Below are 14153 nucleotides of genomic sequence, written 5' to 3' on the forward strand. Positions count from 1 at the left end.
CCTGCCTGGGAGCTGCTGCCCTTCCCAGCAGAGGAAAATAGGAGGGCTTCCTACTTGTAATTACAATATTTTATATATGAACAAATTCAATTTCTCCCTCTTTTATGTAGGAGAGATTACTCAGCTGAAAGATAAAAGGAAGGGGTGGGAGGACTCTGTTACAGGCATGCTGCCACTTCAGCTGACACACAGCCACCTTCAGGAAAGAAACTCTGAGGCCTAGTAGAAAGCCAAGGCTGAGCCAACGGGATTCTGGCATCACCCACTTTGTGCCTTCTGAAGAAGCAAAAAAGATACAAACTGTAATCAGTTTTTGGAAAGCTGGTGGCACATCAGTAGCGCAGATGAACAGTATATTACCAGCTTCCTCTTGCTTGAGTTCCACGGTCCACGAGAAAGGCATCCAGGCAAATCGCAATGCAGGGCCCAGAAGAAACGCTACTAAACACTTGCCAAAGGGTTGAGGCTATTTTTAGTTGAGCTACCTACTCCCCTTGTTTTTTCCCTTTCCACTCTCAAGCAGAGCTTCTCACAAAGGGGGAATTTTCTTATTGTGTTTGTTTGTGGTTGCTATAGTGTTACGCATCCAGCCCTAAGGTGGGATGAGCCATGCTTTGCTCAGCTGCTTGGTGGCACAAGCCCAAAATGGCAACATGACAAAATCTCTCTGGCCAACGTCCTACAGGTCACCTCATGGCTTTCATGGCGAGCTGCAGACATGAGGAGGGCTGTGGGGTGGAGAACAGCTGTTGTTGAAAACCCGCAGCTTTGACTAGGTTAGAGAGAAAACCCTCCAGAGACAGGGGAAGAGCCTGTTTTTGCTTACATTTGTAAAGGCTTAGGAGGGAGGGAGCTCACAGACAAGGCTTCCTGCTTCCTCCAGTTTCAGTAGCAGAGGTAATGCCAGAAATAGTAGAAGTACAACAGTCGGAAGCAGTGCTTTCTCCTTAGCAAAAGGGATTTTTTTTTTAACCTGTTGGGCACAGAGCAGCCACTTGGGTGTAAGGAGCAGCACTGCCAACCACAGCCTCGGCTGCCGGCTCCCAAAACCCAGCCAGGACACAGCACAGTGGCTCAGGCATACCTCCAGGCCTTCCTCCCTGCAGTGCCACTTGGCAGAGCCCAGACCCTTCTTGAGCCCACAGACCGCCAGGCTTTGTGGCAGTGGCCCCAGCCACAAGCAGCTTTACCGGTAAGGGGCTCCTAGAGATAAGGAAGCCCCAAACCCAAAAGGGCTGCAGTGTGGGATAGGGAAGGGAGAACAGAATTTGCCAGGAGCCTTCATGAGGATGCTTCAACATCTGCATGCCACCCCTTTAAAGTTATCCCTGTAAAAATCCACTTCAGTTTTTCAGGGTTTTCCTTGGAATCAAGTCCTGAAGGCAACATCTAAAGCAGTGTACTGCCCCAATTGGCCTTATGCCTGTATTTCAATAACATGCAGAAATTTCCTGTACAGCTTCTTGCATGACAGAGACCTGACCACAGCAATAGCCTTCAGCTGGGTCTGAAACATAAATATTAAATACTGAGCAACACTCAGCCTTGCATAACTAAATTCAAAGAACAACCATTCTTTCATATTCTTGTATTTTTCCTCCATTAGTCCCACTCCACGTATAGTAAGGCAAAACAGTAACTCTAGCAGAAAGCAGAGAAGCATTAAAAGCCTTAAATAAAGAACACGCAAAGGTTATTGTTTTGAACTCTGTTTCACTTTGGTAATAGCCAGTGAATCCATAACAGTTAGACAAAGTGACCAAATCTGTAAACTGACAGACTCATCAGATACATATTTGTTCTTGAGATTCATCTGCGTGTCATCAGCTTTTCTGGCCAGACAATCTTCATGTCTACTGTCCAGTGAACTTTTGGAGTAAACCACATGAAGTGTAATATCATCTCTTTGGAATAAAAAAAGGGAATGGGCATTGCTTCACACTCCAGCAGATGTTACTTCTTTTTAAACCTTTGGGAATTTTATGAACTTTTCTTCCCCTAAGAGGTCACAAAAAATACAAAATCTCAGGAAGGCTTCAGTCTTATTTCATAACTTAAATCCTCAATGCGGTTTGTACAACTACGTGAAGGAATTAGCCTTTGTAAAAGAAGAGGAAGGCTGCCAAACTCTCATGATTTTCTTGACATATTCTCATAAAACCTTTACTGAAGTCAATTTGTGAATTCTGTGAGAAGGATCTCATTTTGTGTTCTGCCTGGTTATATGAAATGTTTTGAGACAACACAGACCCAGACACAGATTTATTTGACCCTGGGTGTCCCAGCCGCTGAGAAATGCTGATGGAAAATGAAATTTTGCAGGAATTCTTGTCACCTTTCAATGCAGCTCTTTCCTGGAGCAAGCAGTGAGTAGATCATGCTCTTTCCCATTGCTCTGAGTCTTTTGAAATCCTGTGCAAAAAGGATGCAAACTGCAACAGCTGCCCAGCACAGTTCAGCATCATACTGGAACAGGAGACAGATAGGAGGATGCAGATTTACAGTCTTGATGCTGTCAGTTCTCAAGGGGCACACTGCCCTTTAGGAACCAGAGCTGGTACCACTCAGGATGAGGTTAGCAACAGGTCTCAGGGCCTCCCTTTTAAAAATCGTGGGCCTGCAGCTCACAACTGCTGCCACTCAGTGTGCCAGTTGCTTTCCTGTGCTGGCAGGAATTTGCTCACACAGATTGCAGTCTAACTGAAAACACCTCTAGGACTGTATCTTCTCACAGCAGACATGTTTAAGTAATGTATAATGCTGTATTTGAAGTGTATGGAATTTGCACTTTCCAGATGTGGCTGCTGCTCTCTCTTGTCCCCTATTTTTTTATACAGTTGTTAAATCCTGAAAACACCAGAAAGCAAGGAACTGATGGTTTAGAATCATGCGAATGTAAATTACAGCACAAGGCATTACTGCAATCAGCATCACTAAATGGCAAGTTGATCTCACAAGAGGCCCCAGGGTCTTTCCAGCTTTCTCAGAGAGACCGTAGAGCATCCTCAGTTATTGTAAATGAGGACAGCACCAATTAGTTCAGATTCCACCACTTGCTACTTCCAGAGCAGACTTAAGGAAAATTGTGGGATTTGCACAGGAAACTACTGTACTCATTCCAGAGTCTAAATTCCTGAAGGGCTCTCTGCAGTGTCTTTTAAAAGCAATATTATGTCCCTTAAAGTACAAGAGAGGAAGCAATTAGGTTTGCATGACATACGTATTTATCCAAGTCCCTGGTCTAAAACACGTGAAACAAAACCTGAAGGTGTCTCTGATCTACACTGCAATGCAAAAATGTACATGTATCTGGGAATTATATAGCTCCATAGTGTTATACACTAATTAGTACTTCCTATACTAATTAAAAAGACTAGACAAGGCATATAGTGTGCATCCCATATGAAGCCTGAGGATACCTGTGAAAAAATATTTAGCAGTGAGGAACCAAGAGCCAGAGTTTGCACTGACAGAAGATGTCCATCATTTATAAACTCTCAAGTGTTTGCTGTTGCCTGATATTCTAATGATTTATTCTAATGAAATTCCAGCTTTGCAGACTCCTGTTACCGAAAAAATGGAAGCGTGCGCTGTGTCTGTAAGGAAAACTATGCAGGACCCAACTGCGAAAGGTAAGAAACTAATAGGATGACTTACTGGTCAAAGTGCCAAAGTCCAGAAGCCTTCAAGGGAATCTTCCCTTACTGGGGAGAAATTCTGTGGATATGTATTCATTTACTGAATCACATTTGTTAAAGGATTTCATTCACTTCATAATAAAATCTGTAAGGATTTGCTGTGGAGACATGTCATGGTAGGACAGACTTCTACATCTGATGCATTTTGACCCAGTTCTTGCACTTTGTATACCCTCATGTGGTGATCTTTGTAAAAGGAATACAACTTACAAATCAAAATACAAATCAGAAACAGCAGCTGAAGTGAAAAATTGCCACCACAAAGATGCCTCTTGCAATTCCGTGCTCTGAAAAGATATCAGGCTTCTGCCAATTGAATGCTTCAAAAGCAAAGGAGAAAATACCTTATCTGCTCAAATTCTTAATGAGCTGATTCCTTCTTGGTTAAATTTTAAATGTACTTCACAGACATAATTAAAGCAAACAACCATAGGTCAGTGCTGCTTTTCAACTTTTCCTTATGCCCACAAGCAATTTCCAGTAAATATCTTCTAAATCACAAAGTACACAAATAAATGGAGCTATGCAGCAGACATATACCTTTCCCTCCTGTCTCATAAAGGCCTATCTTACTCACCATGGACACATATGGACAGTGTTACAGTGAAGAAACATGATTATAATTCAAAAATTCTCCATGAGCATCCAATATATTAAAAGTGCTCTAACACAAAGACTGAGGGTTATAGGATGGCTCTGACACTGTGTACTGGGTCTCAACACTGCATTTTGTTTTTCCTTAAAGCCCCTGAAGTATTTAAAAATTCAATCCACTGTCATTAATGGGCAAGGTCTGAATTCAGACAATACTTTTCTAGAGAATGGAGAAAGGGTATTTGCTCCTGATGCAAAGAGAAATCAATGTGAAAAAGGTAAGATGGAAATAAATAAATAAATAAATAAGTGAAGACTTTGAAGACTTTTGCCCTTATAAAGGGTGTGAAAATGTCAGCGTATTACCTCCACAGCACTAGCACAATGACAGCAATAGTGAAAGCCCTCTTGACAGATGGCACAAAAATGGAAAGAGAAAATAAAAAATAAATAAAAAATAATAAAAAAGCCTTCTTTCCAGGCCTGTGGCTGTATGCTTTTGTTCTTACGAAATGTCAGATGTATGCACAAAGGATAACGTAGACAATTAAAAGGTCAGTGAGGTTTCCTAATAGTTATTAAAATGTCATCCTAAACTACAAGCAAATCAAATGGTATGAAATGAACAGCATATATGAGCAGCAGCAGAGAATGGCAGCAGCTTTCTTTTCTAACAGCAACTACTCAACCTTTCATGCTGCAGCTGTCTCAAGGAAGGCAAAGCTGCGTAGATGGGTTAGGAAAAGCTACAGAAAGAAATCAGCCTGCCCTGGTCACTGGGTTAAGTCCCTGACAAACCGCTGAGGTAAGTGGCAAGCAGTGACAAAGGGCACTTCCCTCCTGCTAGATTGGTGGTCCTGCTCCCATTTGTGTCAGACAGGGCAAAAAGCATTTCAAAGACTAATGAGAGATGCCTTGCTCATCCCTGTCTCCTTGCCAAAGAGCAAGCCCCCACCTTGTTCATGCTGCTGCTGGGCACCACTACCACTGGCTGCTGGTGCTGGCAGCAATCACGCCACAGGAGCGCCAGATGAGAGGGGACATTGCCCCTGCCCTTCCTGCATCCCACAGAGCAGCTCGTGCCCCCAGGGCAGAGGAAGGCTACATCCCACAGCTCTCCATCCCTCCCTGCCCTCTGCTGGGGCAGCGAGCTGCAGACACACTCCTCAGGCAGTGCCTGGCAGGCAGCCTGCTCCGTTTTCCCTGGTACTTGTGTATGAGGCTCCCTTGCGCTGCTCCAGGGACTTGGCACAAGTCTTGCTGGTTTCTTTGACATGTACTGGCAGACAGTGTCGTGAAATCGTGGAAGCCTCTGCTAGGAACTGGGAAAACACGCTGCTCAGTCCAACATTTAGCATTCATGTTCATGTTCAACAATCATGTTGCTCCTGGACTCCAGCGATAAAGCACTGAGGTGGTAGCAGCTGAAATCCAGGTTTTGTTAGTGCCCGAAAGTTAAAAAAGATAATTGAGCAAATGATGCTTTAGTGTCCAAAGTGAATAGATGAGAAAGGTCCTTTTGGCATTGCCAGTGAAGAGGAAGTTAATTTTTCACTCACAAATAATTGCAGGAAGCAAGCATGGCTGTAAGATGAAACAAAGTTTAACTTAGCAGCTTTAGTATTTCCACAGTGCTGATAAATCACAAGGGAGAGGAAATATTCTTAGCAACAAAGAGCCCTTTATTGATACAACAGAGGAAAAAGACATTTACCACAGGCCCTACTTTTTCAGACCATAAAGTGCAGAGATGGAGCAATATGTTTCCATCCATCCATCCCTGCTCTTCCCACGTGCTACCAACCATTCAAAAGAGGCCAGCAACAGTCCAAGCCTATGATATGCCCTCAGTGGCAAAGGGAAGGGGAAAGAGAAGTTGACACATTTATTCACACTCTAAAAGTTCCTATTTGTTTTAGACAGCTACTCCAGATGAGGAGATATGGCTAATAAAAGTGAGTCAGATGGTCATAAAAAGCAGCATTCACTTCCAGGCCCGCAAAGGTATCTGTGAGGATGTGAGCAACTGCCACTGTATTCCTGGCAAGTGAACTGAATGTCGTATTTCAGATTTTTTTTTTAAACCAGCTTGCCCTTATAGGAGGGAAGAAACTGTGGGCCTGCTGGGAATAGTAGGCAGTCTTCACTCGTCACTGTCTGAAAGCCAAAGCTGGCTAGCAGTAAGCAAAGCCCCCTTCTCACCCAAGCTCTGCTCAGTGGCTTCTGTGAGTTGGTGGACATGTGAAACAGACAGGCTTTTGGAAAATGCCTAAGCACAGAAAATTAAAGAGAAAAGCTGCAAGATTTTGAGAGTTCAAAATAAATCAAATAGTACAACAGATTAGTTTTTTTAAAAAAAAAAAAAAAAAAAAAAAAAAAAAAAAGAGGGGCATGTTTTTCTTTTTTAAACTTCATAAACATTTTGATATTTGGAAAATATGACTATCCCACATTGTCTGAAATATCCAAAAATTATAATAAGCCTTTTGGCATAACTATATAGGAGCATCACCCATCACTGCCTGCTCTAACTCCCATGGAAATAGGGAGTGTCTCCGTCAAAGTCAGTTAAATCACAATCTTTACACTCAGCGTAGTATTCATGTTTCTTTGAGGGGTGCAGAGAACCCCAGGTCACACATTTATTCTTTACATCTGGGTCACCCAAGTGATAAGATCTGCACCAAAAGTTCTGGCAGTGCTGCAAAGAGACAAATAGACTCTTTGCCATTGGCAAAGGCAGTATTTGAGGCAGCCAAGTGGTTTGTATTAGGATGCTTAGTATTTTATATGTGTTTTTACTGTGGGGGTTCAGGACTGGAACATGAACAAAGCAGCACTGAGGAAATTACTTCTTTTATTAAAAAACACTTCAGCAAATGTAGGAACAGATCAAAATCGGAAGCTCTTATCAGATCTCCCACATTTTCATTGGTCAGACACAGCAGAACACAGATTTGTCTATGTTCACATTTTAGGAGACAAAAGGACTCAACTCAGGTCCCCAGCCAGAAACTTGGGAAAATTAAACAAAACTGCCTGAGAGCTCACCCTCCCACCCACAAACAGCAGAACAGCTTTTGAAATCAGAGCTTTATGGACAGGAGAAAAGACAAGGACAACAGGGTGATAAAACAGGATGACACAGCGTACTCCTTACCTAAATCACACCGACAGCCATTCAACCCTCTGATATCTTCAGTGAGCAATCACTGTGCCAGCTAGTTACCCTGTGGTCATTCTTCATCCCCAGCTTGGGGCATGAGTCCCCGACCTCTGCAGCGCAGGCTGTGGGGTCACACAGGCTCCTGAAGTGACACCATGGGTGGCACGGGCTGTCCCCATCCTGCCAGCTGAGACCCCCAGTCCCACTACTTCACAAGTTCATGGGGCAGGCAGGAATAAACACGCTCCCTGCTACCAGCAGAAACTCCTTTAACTGAGACCCTGATGATGACACCAAGTCTACTACCTGTTGTCTTAGCGTAGGGTCACTGCTCACCCAGGAACTTGAGGTATTACTGTTTTTTCTAGCCTTTCAAAAGTCACCACAGCTTCAACACCTCTTCCATTTTAAGATGTAGCAAGCATTCAACAGAAATGCTGCCTGAATGGGACAAAACATGAAAAGCAATTTGGGCCCATTGCAGGCCTTCCCTGCAGTGTCTGTTACCCACCTCCCTTTCTCCCTCTGCAGACCTCCAGAGCCATCCTCCCCCCCTGGGCACTTACTCTTCTGGCTTCAGCCAGGCTAACAGAGAACAAAGCTGAAACACAGTGGGGATGTAAAGGGAGGCTGGTTTGGTGCCTGTTTGATTTTGCAAAAAACAGACTCCATCCCAATGCCATGTCATAAGCGTATTTATTCAGCCCCCTTCCGGTCAGAGCTCTGGTATCTGCATTATAATGAAAATAACGTCTGAACTTCCCCTGAGTTTCCACATCATGAAAGGCATGATGTGGAAACTCTTGCCCCAGTTTCCTATATAACACAATATAGCTGGAGAGATCCAAAGCTGAAAAGACAAAAATAAACACTAGGACTGCATCTCTGCCAAGGTCGTGCTGTCATATATTTTAAAACAATGGGAACAAATCATTGCACTGCTAAGGATACAAAAAAATAATGCAGACTGACGTGATTGAGATACCAGGAGTGTTCAAGAAGGGAAAAATAAATAACTGTACAGATTGAGATTAGAGCACAAAACAGCCTCTGCAGAAATACAGCTCCTAATTTGCCTTCTGTCCTTTTGTAGTTGCTGACCATCATCAATTCATGGGGACATAAATAAGGTCAGAGAAAAAAATGCTACCACAGATGGCAATGTCATTGCAAGTCGTCTCTGGGCTCTCTTTTCCTTTCAGGTGTGCCCCTGGTTACTATGGGAACCCTTTGCTAATTGGAAGCACTTGTAAAAAATGTGACTGCAGTGGCAACTCAGACCCAAACCTGATTTTTGAAGACTGTGATGAAGTGACCGGCCAGTGCCGCAACTGCCTGCGCAACACCACGGGTTTCAAGTGTGAACGATGCGCTCCGGGGTACTACGGGGATGCCAGAATCGCTAAAAACTGTACAGGTATTGTCTACAGTTTAGTGTAACAGAGCAGAGCAAAGTGTGGCACAACATGGTGTCACAGATTGCCTCCCAAGTGCTAAGGCATGTTTGGGGACATGGAGGATGGAGGCCATGAGGGTATTCTGGACTCAAGTGTCTTATGTGCTGCAGTCTTCATTTATGGGCACATTATGTCACCAGCAGTTCCTTCTAGTTTTGTTCCTGTCTCTGGGATGAATTCACATCACTGTCACACACTTAAGTTCCATTTACACTGAATGGAAGAGATGGTGCCCACACACAGCAACCCAAAAAGCCAATTCCCAGTTACCCAATCCAGCCAAAGACAATGGCTGTAGGGAACAGTATGTCTCAAAGCTCAGCTCATGCTTGGATCTGGGCACCCAACCCAGGCCTGCAGTTCAATCTCTGTGATTTTGAGGTTGTAAGAGCAAACCCTGTTTATGTGCTTCGCTGCATAACTCAGCTCACCAGAGATGATTTAACAACAGCTCTCCCATATAGAATGACAGGATGTAGCTAAACATAGCAGTTTTCAGCCTCTTTTCAATAAATTTCTTCACCATTTGTCCTTTATCCACACTTCCAAGTTTTCTACAAATGTCACTCAGAAATAAAGGTAAATTTAGAACCTTTCTCCACCAATAAACCACAACAGCATTCAAAGCCTTAATTCCATATTAAAAGTTTGGTACCTCCCAAACAAATAAATGAAATACTATCAGAAGTTGTTTTGAAATGAATTCACTCTAAATATTTGTGTAAAAAGTGAAGAATTATCAAGTTAAATAAGAAGACAATTTGATTTTCTTGAGCAGCAACCTAATCCAAATTTTAATCTTAGAACCATAATCTTGCCAACTGTTTCGGGGGCTATAACAGGCTCTCACCTGTTATACAGGTGAGACTTTTCTTTCACTTCTTGAGAAAAGAACTAACAAAGGAAAGCATTATAGATGTGGGAGCTGGGAGACAGCAAGTCATACTTGTGGGGAGATCAAAAGGCTGATTGCCCCACAGAATTCATAACCAAATTCTGTTCTCATGTTAGTACAAAAAATGAGTAGTTCCACTAACTGTGGTTCAGTTTCAGAGAAATATTCCAGTGTTAGCACATCATGTTTAACTTTGAGGCTCTTACATATTTTCCTTGAAAATACCATGAATGTTCCATGTAGAATGTAAATACAAAGACAATTTATAGAGAACAATGAATGAGCTGCAATAAAATAGCAGTAAACAATTTGGTTATATGAGATTCTGCTGAAACCATGAATCACAAGAGCAAAATGAATGCCAGATAAGTCGCTACTGTTTTTCTGTGCTGCTAGAGTTTTTGTTATTCTATCAAAGTGTTCCAAGAATATTTTAATCTTTAAAATAATAGATTTTAAAAGGTCAATTAAATCCTGAGAGAGACACTTTAGATTAAAAATAATACTTTTTAAAAAGCCACTTGTTCTGGCAGTAGAAATGCTGCTTACTCAAGATAAAAAAAATGTAAAACCCCACTTACTCTTCATTGTAAGTGGTAGGCGATATTTACTTTTTGATATGCTCAAGCTGATGATGGAATTGGAGTCCACTATCAATCCGTCATAGCTGGAAACCTTAATTTAGTGGGAGCCTGACACAGCATTGAAAAATTCCACAGGCCTGCAGAGAGATATGTAACTAATAATTAACTTCAGCTGTACTGCTTTACTTAGCCCATCTCCCAGACATCACCCTCTCTAGAAGGTGATGCTTTAGTACTACTTTTTTGACCAGCTGGGAAGCTTTGAACAAGTCACTTCAGCACAGGCTTTCTGCTTTTTGTCTCATTTTATCTCGTCCAATTTGACCTTAGGCAAAGAACACTTTTTCGATGTAATGCAGGGAAAATCAACCTGAGAAACCCTTGATTTTGGTTAGACTATCCATGCACAATCTTATGTATAACTATTACATTGGTCTTGGGATGGGAAAGGTGGGTTGGATGTTTTGAAGACTATTATTTTTAAGACCCTTTCTTTTTCCCCCAGAATGTAACTGTGGAGGGCGACTGTGTGACAGCCAGACCGGAGAATGCCTCGCAGACAGTCCTGTAGTTTCTACTGGCACAGACTGCCCCACCATTAGTAAGAATAATACTGTGGGAACACCAAAAGTGACTGTTGCTCTTGTATTTCAATGCTTGCAGATAATACTAACTTAAGAGCTCAGCTCTCCAGTGGGCTTGGCACTTATACCTTGATCCTGCAGTGCACTTAAACATGTGAAGATGCACAATGTCCTGCTGACTGTGTATTTAAACATATGCTCAAGTGCACATGAGTGCACAAGTACATTCTGCAATACAGACTGAATATTTAGGTACCAACTGTGGAGCAGTAGAGATGTATCGCCAAAACCACTTCTCTAGACTTAGAAACATAGTGACTGCAGAAAAATATTCCAGCCCTAAAAATTGCCATGACTACTTTATTGCCACAACTACTGTCTTGCATATCACTTCTGTTTTTCTAGTTGTACATCTAGTATAAATTGTTACTGTTGAGAATTTGACATACACACATCAGTCAGTTGCTTTTGTGCTCTCTCTTATTCTAATTATAGGAAGCTTGGGGAGTTTCCAAAAGTACTATGCCGTAACTACTAGTAAGCACTGATTATTATATTTTTTTAATGCTAGTATTATTACATCTGTGGTTTAATGCAGAACACATAGAACATATGGGCTCCTAACCTGTTCCCAAGAAGAAAGGGGTCCTAAAATGCAACCAGAAGGAAAATATATGGCAGCTTCTGCCAACAAAAATACAGACTAGATGATACCAAGCAAAAGTTCCTGTATGGAATCTGTGTTTCATGTTCTTCTAAGTCTCTCCCATTTACTGGTGGCACAAATATCACTAAAAACAAGGTGGCACTGGAGGCATTCAGCCAGAACAAGGAAGTAGTGCTGTACAAGTATAATTCAAACATGTTGTAACTGTGCTTTAAGAAGTTGCCTTCCTAATCAAATATACATCCAAGGACATCCTTACTTCTCATACCACCACATTTTAAATACAGAATTCTGGCTTCTGGCAAAATTAACTTGTTTTTTCACCCCCCATCTGTTGTTCTTTGGGACACAAACACACTGAACCTCTAGGGAATAGCCAGGAAATGCCTCATCTCTCGGTCCCTACTGATTACAGAGCTGCCTTGACAGCCCCTCAGAGCAGTCCCATCTGGTGCTGCTCAGCTGGAAGCACTGTGACTGTGTTGTGGGACCTTTGGAAGTGGTATATAAAAGTGAAAAAAAAAATGGTATCCATCAGGACCCATCAATGCCAAAGAGAGTGAACCCCATGGGGCAGGCGCAGTCAAAAGTAAATTCAGGATGTTTGTTGTTAACTGACAAAAACACTAAAAGAAAAATTGACACTTTTATTTTCTTATCAGGCTGCGATAAATGTATTTGGGATTTGACAGATGACATCCAATTAGCAGTTCTGGCTATCGATGAAAGCAAAACAACCTTACTGAGCATTTCTACGGGTGTTGCAGCTCAAAAACGTTTGAATGACCTGAACCTCACTGCTACCCATCTCCAGGTACAAACAGTGGTGATGTTTCACTTTTTAAATTTAATTTCATTATATGAATTTCCATTCCATTTGTGTAAATTTCAATTCCTGCCCTCACTAAAGAAATTTGCTTTGTAAGTGCACTGATTTCTTTTCCCCCACACACAGGCAGCGATGTCCAAAAAAAAGAACCACTCTGTGCTTTGGACCATCCAAGTTGATGATGCTGCAGATGAAACGAATGATCTCCTGAGAGAGGCAGCAACCCTTGAAGACCAGGTTTGTTCACAGCCTCCTGCCAGAGCACAGAGGTTTCATGGCTTGTCATATTCACATGCTGGCATAAGAGCCTCACCAAACAAGGGTGAGAATGCCCTGAAAGGCAGCTAAAAGAGCTTTCTATTTCTAAATCTTCTACTTTACTTAGGCTCAGAATTAAAAGTATAAAAGACCTACCAAGTAATCTTCTCAGAAAAGGAAGGAAGCAGGGACAAATTCTGCTGAGCATCGTCAGAGGTTTGTCACCTCCCCTCAGGACCTAAGTTCCCACCTCAGTCCCTACGCCCCAGGCACAACATTTGATCTGAGGTAGACACACTGCCTTAGTATTTCAGAGCAAAGTAACCAACATTAAAGTAATTTGGGCTGACTTTAGGAGCCCTTGTACTATATTTATTTTACATGTATGCCCTTGTAAAAATCCATTTAGCCTGATTAGACACTTCACAATATGCTTTGAAGCTGCCAGTGTAAAAGCCTTTTGAGGTACCCACTGAGATGGAAGCCTGATCAGCACTCAAGATACATTTTAACACAATTATAATCATAAATGTTATATCCTCTTTCAATTGCCAGAGTATAAAATTAAAGTTATCTGCTCTCAGCTCACATAACACTTCTACTGCACCCTAAAAGAATACAGATATATATTAAGAGAAGAAATAAGGTTTGAAAATTACTTCTTCTCTATTTTAAACAGGTATTATTAGCCAGTTTTCTGTTGCTGAGATATATATATATATATAGTAAGATACATCATGTGATGTTATTCCCAAGCAGAGATAACCACAGCTGCAGTATGACTAGAGTATATTTCACGCTTATTGCAAAAAGCCAGACCTTGTATTCACTTACCACTTCCTTCACGAGACAAATTTATACCTTAGGCTTAAACTGAGATACAGGAGCAAGAAGAAGAAACACAAAGGAAGAGAAAAAAGGGCTGTATGGAGAAGTGGAAGAGAAAATGTGGGGGTTACTCTTTTTAATCAGCACTTAGCAGAATTACAGACTCTGTGTTCAAAAGAGAGGTTTGAATGAGAATAATAAATGGGATCTGATACTCCCAGAATCTGCTGGGGATGAGCTTAGAGTAAAACCACACAAAGCTCAGTCCTAAATGTCTGGCAGAGCCCTGGGGGAGCCGTGCACCTCTCCTTCCCAGGCTCTGGCCAGATTCCAAGACAAGTCTCCCTGTGCCAGTGGGAATTTGAGGGTCACTGTGAGCACCCCTCACTCATGCTGCTATGCTTCCCATCAATTTTGTGGCAATTGAGAAACCTGTCTCAGTAATTGCCCATGCAATTAATAGTTCATAAGATGTTTGGTGAGGAAAGAGCATTATATTATGGCAAATGTGTGTAAAACAGCAAGAAGTTGCTTAAAATAAGCACAAGGTGACAATGCCAAGCAACTGAGCATTCATATGAAATCCTGACAGG

General features: G+C 42.0%; 1 protein-coding gene and 1 long non-coding RNA gene across 2 annotated transcripts in view; one reads left to right on the top strand and one right to left on the bottom strand.

Moving 5' to 3' along the window:
• LAMA4 (laminin subunit alpha 4) overlaps positions 1-14153 on the top strand; it is a 97660-nt gene that overhangs the window by 33286 nt on the left and 50221 nt on the right. The window contains exons 4-8 of the mRNA XM_035322367.1: positions 3552-3632; positions 8661-8875; positions 10900-10995; positions 12308-12459; positions 12601-12711. Of these exons, the coding sequence (XP_035178258.1) occupies positions 3552-3632; positions 8661-8875; positions 10900-10995; positions 12308-12459; positions 12601-12711 (655 nt within the window). The remainder of the gene's footprint in view (positions 1-3551; positions 3633-8660; positions 8876-10899; positions 10996-12307; positions 12460-12600; positions 12712-14153) is intronic.
• LOC118164684 lies at positions 1540-10678 on the bottom strand. The gene is made up of 2 exons (XR_004749605.1): positions 10392-10678; positions 1540-2847 (listed from the first exon to the last, which is right to left on the bottom strand). It is a non-coding gene; the product is annotated as an uncharacterized LOC118164684 (long non-coding RNA).

Source organism: Oxyura jamaicensis, chromosome 3 (genome assembly GCF_011077185.1).
Source record: "Oxyura jamaicensis isolate SHBP4307 breed ruddy duck chromosome 3, BPBGC_Ojam_1.0, whole genome shotgun sequence".
In the NCBI taxonomy this organism is placed as follows: Eukaryota; Metazoa; Chordata; class Aves; order Anseriformes; family Anatidae; genus Oxyura; species Oxyura jamaicensis.